Source organism: Canis lupus, chromosome 17 (genome assembly GCF_003254725.2).
Source record: "Canis lupus dingo isolate Sandy chromosome 17, ASM325472v2, whole genome shotgun sequence".
In the NCBI taxonomy this organism is placed as follows: Eukaryota; Metazoa; Chordata; class Mammalia; order Carnivora; family Canidae; genus Canis; species Canis lupus.
Window position 1 is genome coordinate 7,053,530 of NC_064259.1, and position 15,105 is coordinate 7,068,634.

The 15,105-nt window shown below is 55.0% G+C and overlaps 1 protein-coding gene across 1 annotated transcript in view; it reads right to left on the bottom strand.

Annotated features, from left to right (window-relative positions):
- The window catches only part of CYS1 (cystin 1), a 17,853-nt gene continuing 2,748 nt past the window's right edge, over window positions 1–15,105 (bottom strand). The window contains exons 2-3 of the mRNA XM_025454677.3: window positions 5,617–5,669; window positions 1–1,923 (exon numbers count right to left, since the gene is read on the bottom strand). Of these exons, the coding sequence (XP_025310462.3) occupies window positions 1,809–1,923; window positions 5,617–5,669 (168 nt within the window). The 3' untranslated portion in view covers window positions 1–1,808. The remainder of the gene's footprint in view (window positions 1,924–5,616; window positions 5,670–15,105) is intronic.

Consider the following 15,105-nt stretch of genomic DNA (forward strand, 5'->3'; position numbering starts at 1 on the left):
TAGTAACCACAGGAGAAATTTATTCTTTTTCTTATCACTTTTACCTCATTAAGAGTTGTATGAGGTTTCCACTGGAAAATTCAGGAAACTGGCTGAACATGTTCCGTTTTAACAGAATAACGATGTAAAACTGTAAACATTTTGCATCATTAAATTGAAGACCTGGTCTGGTGGTGAGAAATAAAATTTTATTGTCTTTTTCAAAGAAATATTTATATTATTAAAATGGTAATGGCTTTCATCTTTGGTCAAAAGAAATGATTTGGGCTTGGGTGGGGAGTAGCTCTCGCTTCGGGGGGGGGGGGGGCGTGGGGGGGGCGGTCCTGGAGCCGCTCCCCGAGGGGCAGTAGTTGGAAGGCTCTGCGCGCCACCCTCTGGCTCGGCAGTAAGAATCTTCCAGCCGTGGAACATCTGATCAAAGACTGTCTTGCCAAGTAATAAAAGTTCATGGAAACACCCGTTTGCCTGTGACGGCAACAGGCCTGTGGGTCTGGGGACAGTGCCAAGGGGCCCTGCGTCTGCATCCGGAAAGCTCTTGCATCTTGCAGACGATGCCAGGGAGGCTGCTGAGTTGGTGGTAAATGTGACAAGCTGAGACCCATTCTGGTTTTGGCCAAAGCTGACGTCGCGCCCACATGCCCCTTTGTTCCGACACCCTCCCCGCTGCTCCCCGAACCGCCTGCCACCAGAGCCTTCTTCCCAGGCCGGCCCCGCCTGGGCCCCTGCAGGAGTCCCATCTTCCAGTCTGGCTGTGGCTCTCCTGGGCCTGCCTGGGACTCACAGGCATCTCTGGCAAATCGGCTTTCTCATCTGTCAGATGGGAATGTTCTGGGGCTTTCCTGGCCTCATGGCCGTGACTTTTGACCTTCTACCCAGTGGGAGGAGAGTAAACTGGTCCCACCGGGCAGTCGGTGGTGTGGTGATAGCAGGTGTTCCTCAAGACCTCCTTCAGGTGGGCGGGGGTGCTCCCCTGCAGCAACAGAGGCAGTTCTGCGCCCTTGGGTGGGGGGTGGGGGGGAGGCAGGGAGCAGAGATCAGGCAAGGGGAAGCCTGGAATTGCCTAACCCCAGATTGTCAGGACCCCATTTCTAGAGAGAGAAACTGAGGCCCACAGGGTGGAAGTGGTTGCAGGATCAGAACTGAGGGCTCCAGCTCCCAGCCGTGCACTCTCCGCCCGCCACACCTGCCGAGGAGGGGAACAGGCCTGTCTTCAGAGAGCCAGGGGGGTTGTGGCTCTGAGCAGCCCCAGCGCTAGGAAGGAAGAGTCACATAAGGTCTAGAGCTTGGACTCAATCCTTCCTCCCCCGAGTGAGGCGGCTGTCCAGGAGCTTGGGTGTCACCGGGAGCTGGTTAGAAATGCAGACTCTCAGGCCCGGACCAGGTGGTTCTAGTGCAGAACCAGGGGGGCTCCCGCCAGCTCAGCAAGCCTGCTGCCCGTGCCAGGAAGTGCCTTGGGAGCCAGTCTGAGCTGTCCCGGGCGGGGCAGAGGGCCAGCAGGGAGGGGAAGCATTGCAGGCTGCGGGACAACCTCGTGGCCGAGCCCTCCCCAGAGACCCAGGGAGGGGTGTGGGAGGGATCACCCGGCCCGCACCCCTGGGGCAGCCCCGTGCCGCCTTCGGGCCGAGCTGCACAGCTGACCCCCTCGCTGCAAGCAGGAAGCCGCATGTTTCGAAGGAGCTCGGCGTAACCGCGTGTCTAAGGGGGCTCAGCTCCAGCCACAGCCTGGGCAGGGCAGGGGCAGGCGGGGGTGCACAGGCCCAGTCCCCAGTCCGGCGGGGGCGGGTGGCCGAGGAGGGCTGTCCCCGCCCTCAGCGACAGTACTCCTGCTCGATGCTGGCCATCAGCTCCTCTTCCGAGTAGTCGTACGAGATGACCGAGGTGCCCGGCTGCCTCTCGGGCCTCCTGGGGCTGCCGCCCGGGGCTCTGTGGGCCAGAAACATGGACAGGGGGGTCAGGAGACAAGATGTCACCTTTAAACGCGTCATCTCTATGAGGGCCCCTCAGGGACTTCTGATCCGTCCTGAAACCAAAACCGAAAGCCTTTGCCCCGGGGATACCTTCTCCATCTTTCACACGAGCAGCCTCTGCCTGTTCCTCTGGCTCGTGGCCTAGGACGGTGTCGCCCAGATGGGACCTTCCCTGCGAGGAAGCCAGCGCCCGGGGCGTTTGAGGGTCGGGCCCTCAGGGTGGAAAGGCCGGAGTTTGAATCCCAGCTCTGCTACTTACTAGCTTTGTGACCTTGGACAAGGCATTTGCATCTCTGAGCATCAGTGTTTTTTTTGTTTTGTTTTGTTTTTTCCTCTAAAACAGAACTGTATGCACGGCGTTCACTCTGGGACATAAATAAGATGATGCAGAGGGGCGCCTGGGTGGCTCAGTGGTTGAGCATCTGCCTCTGGTTCAGAGAGTGATCCCGGGGTCCCTGGATCGAGTCCCCCATTAGGCTCCCTGCAGGGAGGCTGCTTCTCCCTCTGCCTGTGTCTCTGTCTCTCTCTCATGAATAAATAAATAAAATCTTAAAAAAAAAAAAAAAAGCTAATGCACCACATGACACCGAATCTTGTACGCTGCTCAGCCCTTAGCAAATGTGAGCTGCATTGTGAGATATCCGCTTCCTGATTGACTCCCTGCGCCTGCACCCTTGTGGGGTCAGACAGGAGCTCCTGCAGCAGGACGGGCGCGGGCATGGGAGAAGCGACCAGAGTCAGACCCCTGTTCCTGCTGCCCGGGCTCCACAAAGTGCTTCTCCCCAGCCCACACCTGGTGGCCCAACCCCACTCTCTGACTTTCTGGACATCACAGGGACTTTTGGGTGGTGGTCGCTGTACCCCAAAGTTTCCTTTCTTTCAGGCTGCTCTCCTGGCACTGGCCTTGGCCTCCCCAGAACCTTTGATAGGTGGGAGGGTGTGGGCGTGGGGTCAGGCTGCTTCTGAAGGGGATGCGAGGTCTGCAGCCCAGAGCTGCCCGCCGCCAGGTGTGGGACAGTGGCCTCCCACCTGCCAGCCGGAGGCTTGCTGCCGTGCTAGAGAAGGAGCCCATGCTCCTCTGCCAGTCAAACAGGTGGCCTCTTTCCCCACCTGTGAACCCAGGCAGCTGGGCCAGGTGATCCTCAGCAGCAGGTGCAGAAAGGCTTCCCCTCCATGGGCCCTCACTTTCTGTCACCCAGTCCTGGGACCTCAGGTCAGGCCAGCCCTGTCCTCAAGCCAGCCTGACCGGCTCAGCCCTGCTGCTTCCATGTCTCTCCGACCTGGCCCCTCAGGAGAAGGACACAGATGTCATCAAGGATGATCAGGACTCGGGTCAAGGCCCTCATGGCCCAGTTTCACATCAAACGGTCCTTTCAACCAGCATCCATGAGCCACCTACCATGTGCCCGGTGTGGTGAGGGACCAGGGATGAGTCAGATGCCCGTGCTGCCTTCGTGAGGCTGAGCGAGGATAGGAGCCAGACAGGCCGTGTGTACCTGCTGCCTCACAGGTCACAAGTGTGGAGGCTGGGCGCTGACAAAGGAGGGAGCGACACCAGCTTGACCAGGATGGAGGGCAGGGCAAGAGTTTGGGGGAAGATATTTTAACTGGGCTTTGAAGGATTTTTCTCTCCAACATTTTATTACAAAGACTTCGAAGCATACAGAGAGGTTGAAATTGTAGATTCAATGATTAACTCAATACACATTTTTCCCTGTATTTACTTTATCAGACATCTAACTTCATCTGATTTCTGGAGGTATTTCAAAGTAACCTGCAGATGTTAGGACATTTCTCCCAGAAATGCCTGTTCAGCTGGGTTCTGACAGCAGAGCCGGGGGAGGGGAGGAGGCCGGGAAGGAATGGGGGCCGAAGCCACCGAGGTCTGCAGTGGGGGTGGCGGGAGGAGGGCAGGGGGGCTGAGGGAGCCTCCCAGGAAAGCAGGTGAGCGAGGGAGGGAAGGGGGGAAGGGGGAGTCCTGGTGAGGGTGGTGAGGAGGCCTGAAGCACCTCCTGGAGTGCGCAGCTGCAGGGGCCTCTTCATTTAAAAGGCAGAAGAAAGAGCTAATTCATTCCAGGTAGAATTTAACCCTTCTGAATTCCTCAGGTTGATGAAAGCTGAAGAAAGTCACCGCTCCTGCTCTTTAGAATCAGTGGCAGCTGAGTGGTCCTGCGGGGCCTCAGGCAGGCGTGTCCCTGGGTCCCCAGCACAGCTCTGGGTGCAGGCATCTGGCTCAGCCCAGTGCAGTGGCCTGGGCCCTTGGGGTGGCTGCTGCAGTGGGACTCCGCCCTGTCCCGGCACCCGAGACCACCCTGGGGAGGGCACGGCTAGCGGCGATCCAGACGACCCAAGGAGGAGGGTCTGAGGGAGCACCAGGGCTCTCCCCGATGCTGGCGGAGGCTCTGGGCCTGGGATGTCAGGGCTGGGGGTGGGGGGCAGGTAAGGGTTCCCACTGCTTCACCTCTACGCCTCCGAGGGGTCCCAGGATGTTCCCACTTGAAAGTGGGGGCCAGTGGCTGCAGCTTGGCACCTAGGCCCTCTGTCCCTCGGGGAACTTCCCGCCATCCAGGCCCCGCGGGGCCCTGTGCTAACCACCACCTGCCTGCAGATGCCAGCTCCGACCTCCCCTTCCCGATGCCCCTGGTGATTCTTCCTCCTGTCTCCTGGGTGAACTCCCACCTGGCCTTCAGGCCAGTTTAATCATTACCAGCTCCTCCGTGAGCCTTCAGTGTTACACCTGTTCACATCCACGGTCTTAAGGACCAGAGTCACCCACAACCCAGTGACGGGGGCAGGTCACTGTCATCCCTTTAGAGGTAAGGCAACCAGATGGGTAGGGTGGGGCAGAGTGGCCAGGGGCCCAAGGCCATCCCAGCCCAGCCTCGTGCTGGGCCTCTCTTGCCCTGAAATCCTCAGGCGGCCCGGAGCCATGCGGAAGGCCTGGAGCAGACACTGAAGGCCTGGGCTCTGGGCCTGGGTTCCTTCACTAACACTTCCCAGGGGGGTTATTTTATTATTTTATTTTATTTTATTTTATTTTATTTTATTTATTTATTTTATTTATTTTTTTAAAGATTTTATTTATTCACGAATGAGTGACATAGAGAGAGAGAGAGAGAGAGAGAGAGAGAGAGGCAGAGACACAGACAGAGGGAGAAGCAGGCTCCATGCAGGGAGCCGGAGGTGGGACTTGATCCTGGCTCTCCAGGATCACACCCTGGGCTGAAGGCAGGTGCTCAACCGCTGAGCCACCCAGGGATCCCCCACTTCCCAGGGGTTTTAAAAGCATGTTACTGATAAAATTGTAATGGGATTACAGGGGACCACCTGCCCTCCCTGTAGCTGCAAACTCGTGCAGCCTCATCCACAGACGTGCTACTGCACATGATTTCTGAGTGAAGCAGCGAGGACTGGGCACGCCCCGGATGATCTGCATCGGGGCCTCTCTCAGGAGGAAGATCAAGGTGGCTGTGAGGCCATGGAGCTTCTGCACACTCCCATGGCTGGGACCTTCCCTCTCAGGAGGCAGCTGCATCTGGTGGAGGAGCTGGGATTCGCGAGCCACAAGGGCTCCGTGGGCAGCTGGAGCCAACACAAGAAGCTGTGGCTTCTGGCAGAGGAAACGCGCTTGCCCCATCCTGGCACCTACCTGGAGACGCTGCTGCCCTCTGGGTGCTCGCCGGCGCTCTGTTTTGAGGGCACCTGGAGGAGGACAAAAGGAAAAAAGCATCAAAAGGTTGTCAGTGGTGCAGCATCGTCTGCTCTGGCTTTCTGCCGCAGATGATGGCCACCACGTCCGACACACACAAGACTGGATAAAGCAGAGCTGGGAAGGTCCCCGTTGGCTTCCTAGTTCCACCTGCTTTCTTCACCAGTGGGAAGGCTGAGGCTGGGGCAGGGGTGACTTTACAAAGCTCACACGAGGAACTCCCTGCCTTGTGGCCAGCTGGCCAGCTGCACCCCCATCTCTCACCTCCAGGGGTCACATCCGCCTTCCCCTGGGCCCTGCCAAGCTTTCTCTGTCCTGAGACAGGGTTGTTTAGATGGAGCGCACGTCTGTAGTCAAGCCTGGCCCTATGCCCGCACCAGCCCGTCCCAGTGACCACAGCTTCAGAATGAGCCTAGACATCCTCATGCACGTCCTCCCACTTTTTTCAAAAAAAGTCTTGGGATCCCTGGGTGGCGCAGTGGTTTGGCGCCTGCCTTTGGCCCAGGGACGCGATCCTGGAGACCTGGGATCGAATCCCACGTCGGGCTCCCGGTGCATGGAGCCTGCTTCTCCCTCTGCCTATGTCTCTGCCTCTCTCTCTCTCTCTGTGTGACTATCATAAATAAATAAAAATTAAAAAAAAAAAAGTCTTGACTACTCTGCATTTCCCCATATATGTATTGGAATTGGCTTGGCCTCTTCTATGGGAAAAAAACAATCTGGGGGATTTTGTTGGGGTTGGACTAAACCTTAGATCATTTGGGGAGAATTGATATTTTTATAATAATCTGCCTTTTGATTTATAAACAGGGCCTGTTTCTCCATTCATTCATGGCTACTTTAATGTGTTTTTTTAAAGATATTATTTATTTATTCGAGAGAGAGAGAACTAGCAGGGAGAGCAGTAGGCAGAGGGAGAAGCAGGCTCCCTGAGCAGGGAGCCTGATGCAGGGCTTGATCCCAGGACCTGGAGATCATGACCTGAGCTGAAGCGAGACACTTAACTGACTGAACCACACAGGGGTCTCTTTAATGTCTTTTTTAAAAACAGATTTATTTGAGAGAGAGCATGCAAGCAGTGGAAAGGGGGCAGAGGCCAAAGCAGAGGGAAAAGCAGACTCCCCACTGAGCAGGGAAGCACATGCAGGGCTCCATCCCAGGACCCTGGGATCATGACCTGGGGCAAAGGCAGACACTTAACCTACTGAGCCACCCAGGCACCCCAACATCATTATTTTATTTTATTTTATTTATTTGTTTATTTGTTTATTTATTTTTTTATTTATGATAGACACAGAGAGAGAGAGAGAGGCAGAGACACAGGAGGAGAGAGAAGCAGGCTCCATGCAGGGAGCCTGATGTGGGACTCGATCCCAGTACTCCAGAATCAGGCCCTGGGCCTAAGGCAGGCGCTAAACCGCTGAGCCACCCAGGGATCCCCACTTGATTATTTTTTATTATTTGCTGCTCTTTATCCTTGGAAACTTCTTATGAGTTTCTCTGAGGCCTAAGAGGAAGATGGCTTTTTGCCAGATACTCATGAGCATTTCCAGTCTGGATCCATTTGAAATTAAATCTACGCATTCAGGCCAGGCATCGTGACCTTACTTATTCTGCAGACATTGGGGAGTTTTGAAGGTTTCATTTTTTCCTTTTAATAGTGGTGCAATTGTGTTCCCTCATTCCGTGATCCTACACTGCCAAGAGAGGGAACTGGGCTTTTGCCCCCACAGGAAGCTGCTTACGTTCTCTCCAAATTCTCTTGTAAAGCTCCCCTCTGTCCTCTGACTCAGAGATGTAACCACATGGATCAATCATTCGCCAGCCATTTACCCAGCACGCCCAGCGGGCTCTACACTCTTGAGGCGCTGGCAATGTCACCAGAGAAGTAAGTCTTAAACACATAGCCAGATGTGTAAGAGCACAGAGTTGAGAGGGAGGTGGTGTTGCTATAAAATGTGCAACTGGAGATCGTGAGCAGTTAAGAGCCTGGGTTTTGAAAGAGACACAGACCAAACCCTGCCCTACCAGCCATGTAGTTCTGGGCAGTTTTCCTGACCTTTCTAAGCAGTGGTTTCCTGATGTGTAAAGCAAGCTTACTGTGGGATACTTTAAAGCATTCCAAAGTGCCTGGCACTTAGTAAGTTCTCAGTAAACATTAGCTGTTATTATTTCTATTATTATATTATTATTATACAGATCAATGCTCTATACCATGCCGTTCTCTAGCTATTAACCCATTAGCGTTAGTCAGCGCTTCCCAGCAAGAGTATCACTTCTCCCAAATTTACAGCTCTCCAAGCTGGGCACAGGATAAACATGAAGTCTTTCCCAAATTAAGTTGAATGTCAAATTGCTGGGTTGTTATAATCTTGAGTTTAAGGTCTATATAGCAGTTGGCATAGTAGAGTCAAAATAGCATAATTCAAAAAAGGGTTCGAATCCCAGTTTTGCCATTCAATAATGATATGTCTTTGGGGGAATTGTGAGGCCCTCTGAGCATCAGTTTACCCAACTGCATAATGGGGACTTACCCCTCAGGGCTACTGTGAGATGAGAGATTATCCATCCAGCTCATCCTTAGTGTAACACCTATCCTCTAGATGACCACTAAACATCATTTGAAGTATCTGAACCAATGTGTAATCTAGAGTAACCTCTGATAAAGCCCCACTGGAAGATAACTAGAGCGTGTGATGAGGTGAGCCCAGGGAACATCTTGGTCTTCAAGGTATAAGGAGAGGTTCCCATACATGTTCCTCCCTGATAAATTAGTTCTTATGTGTTTCTTTGAAAACGTTAGCAGTGGCAAGTGGAAGCAAGCACACACTGGGTATGGCCTCTGATGTAAGGCCAGGGGATGGGCAGTGGAAGGCCAGCCAGCCTCAACGCACTGCCCTAAAAAGTTGTTCTTGCTGGTGCAACACTGCAAGTGGAGGCCGGCCCCAGAGCAAAGGTGCACTCTTGTTCTGGGGGTGCCCTGAAGAGTCGACTGTGGCTGCTGATCTTGCTTTGGGGGCATCAGTATCATGGCACATTTCTTTGGACGCTCATTTTTGCCTTTGGGGAGTGTAAGGATGAAGAGGAGACGACTCCTGGAGTTACCAAAGAATTTACAGAGGGAGAAGGACAGAGAGTGGGATGGAGCAAAGAAAGAGGATGGGAAGTAAACCTCCCCCCCACACACACTTCCACTGCCTCTGGAAGCCCCCCATCCCACCTCAGAGTAGCTCAGACCATCTGAATGTTGTTTTTTTCCTAAGTAGGCTCCATGCTGGGTGTGGAACCCAGTGTGGGGCTTGATCTCACGATCCTAAGACTGAGAACTGAGCTGAGATCAAGAGTCAGATGCTTAACTGACTGAGCCACCCACGTGCCTGTGAATGTTCTTTTTCATTAAAAACAAAATTCTGTGACAAAATACACATAGCCTAAAATTTGCAATCTTAACCATTTTGAAGTGTATATTTTAGTATCACCTACATTCATATTGTTGTGCAACCAATCTCAAGAGCTCTTTCCATCTTGCAAAACAGAAACGATGTCCCCATTAATCAACTTCCCATCCCCAACTGAGGGGCTGCACCCCTCAGCCCAAGCCAAGTGTCTGGCTGGTTTCAGTTGGCATGTCGTGGGGTTCATCCACGTTGGAGCAGATGCCAGAATTTCCTCCCCTTTGAATGATATCCTGTCATGAGTGTGCACCGCATTTTGTTTCCCCATTAGTCTGTCAGGTTGCTTGCACCTTTTGGCTGTTGTGAATAGCACTCTTGTGAACATGGGTGTCCAGAGATCTCTCTGAGGCCCTGCTTTCAGTTCCCTTGGGTACACATGACAGTCCTCCCTTGCACTGCCACCAGACTGCCTCCCTCCAGCTTTCGTTCGCTGCGCCTGCTTACGCTCCCAGGGGCGCCAGAGAAGAAGGGTCGTACTTTCACCCCGTTGTCTTTGAGCTGCTTTTTATGACGTCATCCTATTTGCACCCTTGTGCCCGCTTGTCAGCTGGAACCAGCTTTTGCTGTCACCTACTTTGGTTTGCCCCTCATCACCAGGCTCCGTGAAGGTTGTTACAAATGCAGTTTCTCCCATTGGGAGGGCAACCGAGAGTCAAACCTTCGCGGGATCAGCCTGTCTCCGCTTCCTGCTGCTTCCCCCCCACCTACGGGGCACCCGGTGGGGCAGCCGGGCCCACGTCACCCGGGTGAACCGCACACCCTACAGTTGGGGTTCGGAAGGAGCGCTGGACTCTTGCTTCTGCAGTTTCCCTGATGGCTCAGCCTTGTCACATCTGCTCCCGTCCCCCTGATGTTTCTGTCTGTGCCCCAGGTTTGAACCCCGGAGTCCTCTCCTTGTCAACTCGGCTCCGCCTTTACCTTGACTTTCTCAGCTGTGGAATGTGCTAGAGGCCCTCCCAGAAGCACAGCAGCCCCTGCCGCGGCTCCAGGCCCAGGGCAGACACAACTCCCCGCCACCCGCCAGCTGGCGGCCTGCCACCTGTGCGCCACACAGACAGGGGACACTGGGGCCGCGGCGCGGGGGGGGGGGGGCCGGCGTGGGAACCGGCGAGCTCGGGGAGCGCGTGAGCGTGTTGGGCGGCGCGGCAGGTGTCACCGGAGCCCACGCGGGCTTTGAGGAACACACCAGAGCTGAAGGGGAAGCAGGAAGGGGGAGGAAGTGAATCAGACAATCTTTACGGTCTCCTCACGCTCTTACAACTGGGGTTTTTTGGGAAAAAGTGAGTATCAATGGTTAATTTCTAGAAAATCCACTGCATTTTTTATTTGCCAAAATGTGTATGTCCTGCTTCTTCTGTCTAGAGAGCCTTCCTCCCCTTTAACTGTTCACGTTGACCAGTTTTATAGACACGTACACACGGATGATGCAGAGAACTGACCCAGAACAAGCCACAGATGTGTAAATACTCGGTTCGCTGGGCGAGCACGTATGTGTGCACCTGTGAAACCATCACCGTGGCCAGCACACCGAACACGTCCCTCAGCGCCGTGGTCCTTCCTCCTTCCCTCGCCGCCCTCCCGACTCCAGGCAACCATGGATCTGCCTGGGGTCACTGCAGGTTTGCGTGCACTCTCCCCTCTGGAAGCCACGACGCGCGAATCCTACAGTGTGTACCCCTTCCCGGGCTTCTTTCACTCAGTGTAACGATTCTGAGATCTGCCCACACTGTGCATCAATAGTTCACTGTGTCCGGGGCATCTGGGTGGCTCAGTGGCTGAGCATCTGCCTTGGGCTCAGGTCGTGATCCCGGGGTCCTGGGACCGAGTCCTGCATCTGGCTCCCGTGGGGAGCCCGCGTCTCCCTCTGCCTATGTCTCGGCCTCTCTCTCTCTCTGTGTTTCTCATGAAATAAATAAATAAAACCTTTTAAAAAATAGTTTACTGTGCCCAATGTGAGACTCGAACTCAGGATCCCAAGATCAAGAGTTGGACACTCCACCGACTGAGTCCGCCAGGCATCCCGGTAGTTTACTCCCTTTTATCGCTGGGTCCTTATTCCACAGCCTTGGAAGATTTCCCCTTCTTCACTGTCAAAGAATTATCCTTCTTTGAAGCCCAGGTTGGTTCGGTTGGTTGGGCGTTTCTGTGTTTCATTATGGACATTTGAACCCCTACAGTGAGAGCAGGGCCGGGACGCCTGGTACCTGGCCCCTCAGCCTCAGCGATGCCCAGCGTTCCGGCCTGCCCGCACCCAGCCCCCCTCCCGCCGCCAGGGGGCGCGCCCGCCCGCACCCAGCTCCCGTCTCCCGCTTCTCGCCGCCAGGGGGCGCGCCCTCCCTCACCCAGCTCCCCTCCCGCCGCCAGGGGGCGTGCCCGCCCACACCCAGCTCCCGCCTCCCGCCGCCAGGGGGCGCGCCCGCCCGCACCCAGCTCCCTCCTCCCCCCTCCCGCCGCCAGGGGGCGCGCCCGCCCTCACCCAGCTCTCTCCTCCCGCCTCCCGCCGCCAGGGGGCGCGCCCGCCCGCACCCAGCTCCCTCCTCCCGCCTCCCGCCGCCAGGGGGCGCGCCCGCCCGCACACGCCCACTGCACCGCCCCGGGGGCCAGGCGGGCTCCGCGGGGACCGCCATCCCCGTTCGTATAATGACAACCGGACTTTTCCCAAAAGAAGCCCGTGGCTCTGAGAGCACCCAGCTCCGCTACGAGGCCATTGCCTTGAGCCAAGCGCTGCCAAAGGGACAGACGGCCGGGCCGACCTGGAGGAGCCGAGGGGTGGGATTCGGGGACGGGACGATGAACCGCGTTTGTGCCGGGCTGTCGCGCCCCGTAACGCACGTCCGCATGCCCCGGCGCGGTGACGAGCACTGGGGACTTGGCCCGACGCCCTGGGTCGCCCCAGCCGCGCCCTGAGCCCCGGCACCGAGGGGGTGACCCGGGTCGAGCCCCAGAGCCTCCGGGAAAGGAGACGTGCGCGTCCCCGGGCCTCGGGCGCCTTCGGACTCACGCCTGGAGGCCACCGGGCCGCGGGCCCCGGGACCAGAGGGGAGCCGGGGCCTGAACCTGCGGCCTTGGGCAGGAGGGCCTTGCTGGCTGCGAGCTGGAGACGCCGTCCTCCCTTGGCTTCCAGACATGCCATCCCTTGGTTTTCTCCCTCCTTTACTGGGGTCCCCGCGGGCCCACCGAGGCCCGGCTCCTCGGTTCCTGTCTGGGCGCACACCCACGGCCCCAGGCCAGCGCCGGGCGCTCGGGGCGTCGGCGGGTGTGGCTGTTGGCGGGGCTCTGCCCGGGCCTCCCCGTCCCGCACTCGCAGCCCCAAACCCACCTCTCCCCTGAGCGCCAGCCTCCTGCAAAGACCCCTTCGCTTGCCTCTCTGTGTCGGTGTCTAACAGACACACTCAAAACCGCATTGCACGTCTCCACATCAGCTAATCAATAGCAAGGACATCCTCCCAGCTGCCCAAGCCGAAAACTCTGGGGTCGTCCTTGAGCCCTTTCCCTCTCACAATCCCCCGCCCCCAGCCAATCCCCTGGGGACCTGGTTGCCCGTGTCCCTGGTCTGCGTCCACAGGCCAGCCCCTGGTCCCGCGGCTCACACCGCCTCCGGCTCAGGGATCCCGGCTGTGGCCCTGCCGCCCCCCGCTGTGTCGCCAGCACGCGGCCCCGAGGGTGAGCCTCAGCACAAATCGGGTGTCCTCTGATCAAAACCCTCCAGTGCTTCCCACCTCCTTCAAAATAAAAGGCAAAGGCCTAACGGTGGCCAGAGGACCACTGTGCTCTGCTCAAACGCCGGCCACCATCCGGGCCACCACCCTGTCTCCCACTACCCTGACCGCGCCCTCTCCACTCCAGCCACCCTGCCCGACCCGCTGCTCTTTGAGCAGACCCTCCAGGTCCTCCCCCCCCCAGGACTGCTGACTGGACGACCCCTCGGCTTGCGACACCGGTTCCCACAGAAGCACCACGGCCCTCGCTTCCTTCACGGCTTCGCCAAGTGCCACCTCCTCGGTGACACTTTCTCTATTAAAAATGACAATCTAGATGCACTCCTATTCTCCCCAGCCCCTGCTGACTTATTTTTTTAAGGTATTTTTTTATTTGAGAGAGAGAGAGAGAGTGGTGAGGGAGGGCCAGTGGGAGACGGAGGGAGACAATCCTGAGCAGACTCCAAGCTGAGCGGGAAGCCCGATAAGGGGCTTGGTCTTACGACCCTGAGATCATGATCTGACTGGAAATCAAGAGTCGGACACGTAACCATCCAGGTGGCCCTGCTTTATTGATCTTTATACTTTAGTTTGTTGGACTTTATACAATCAGAATGGTAGCAGAGGTTTTGTCTACCTGGTTCACTGATGTATAACCAGCACCAAGAACTGTACCTGACGCGTGCGGACGCTCCATACCTGAATGGAGGCACCTGGGTGGCTCAGTAGGTTAAGCTCCTGCCTTTGGCTCAGGTCATGATCCTGGGGTCCTGGGATGAGTCCTGCATCGAGCTCTCTGCTCAGCGGGGAGCCTGCTTCTTATTCTGCCCTTCACCCCACTCATGCTCTCTCTCTCTCAAATAAATAAAGTCTTAAAAAATATATTTTAAAATATACGCTGAATGCATGGATCAATAGACAGTACATTTTCTCAATTAATAGAGCACTAAGTGGTAGAGGTACTGCTACATTTTTTTAAAAAACTATAATTTGATTAAATAACTCAATAAAACCCAAACCCAAACCATTAGCTTTTCTCACATGATTTTCCCATCCTAAATAGTTTTCGGTTTCAATATCCCACTAAAATGCTTTTGACTTTCAAGGTCCACTGACTTTAGAAAAGGAATTCTTCTCCTCACACCTCACACCGCACAGGCACAGGGTTGGGAATTAATCCAGGACAGCAAGAGGACACGGTTTAGAGAACTGAAGTACATGAATTTGATGGATATTTTGCACTTATTAAAATAATTATGAATATCATGCAGCAATATAAAAAGCCATTTATGAGATAGTTTAAGTATAAAAATTCAAAACACAATATTATAATTTCAGTGATAACAACACAATGTCACTAGGGCCACTGAAGTAGCCCCTACATACATGTAGATATACATTTCTCACATACACCTAGATAGGTCGATTGATCGATCGATCATATATAGAGATGTATATGATTGCTTTAAACACCTCTTAAAAGGGGTGCCTGGGTAGCTCAGTCAGTTAAGTGTCTGACTCTTGGTTTCCGCTCAGGTCATGATCTCAGGGTCATGAGATAGAGCCCCGCGTCAGGCTCTGGGCGTGGAGCGAGTTTAAGTTTCTCTCTCTCTGCCCCTTCCCACCCCATCCCCTCCAGCTCTCCCTGTCTTAATAAATAAATAAATAAATAAATAAATAAATAAATAAAAATACTTCTTAAGACTTAATTTGCAAAATTCCAGTTTTAGGATACGGCAATACCTCACTCTGATCCAGCACCCTTAACTGTGTCAGGAAAACAACCAATCATTAAGAAATAAGACAAAAAACGAGCACTCGATCAACTAAAATAATTGCCACAAAGCCCATTGGCTGAAGAGATGATTCTTTGGGCCAGGAAAGAGCATCTCCCAGGCCCGCCCTCGGAGGGCCCTGCTCTTCCTTTAAACACAGAGTTAGCGGGCATGGTTATGTGAGTCTACCCTCCGAGGGCAGCTCGGAGAGGCGTCCACGAGGCCGGGGGACTCAGAGAAGCTTGCTTGGCTGCATTGTAGACCGACAATGGTTAAAACGCGACAGTGGTAAGACCGTGGACCGAGGCAGAGAGCCAGTAGCAAGTGTCTCAGCTGTCAGGGCCACTTTGGTAAGAAGGGTATAGCAGCCTGGCCATCCAGAGGCTGACCTCTGCTCCGCCATACTGTGTGGCTCTAGCGAAGTTCTTGACCTCTCTGTGCCTTAACCTCTCTGTGTTCTGTCCTTCCCATCTGTCAAAATGGGCGATAATAATATTAAAG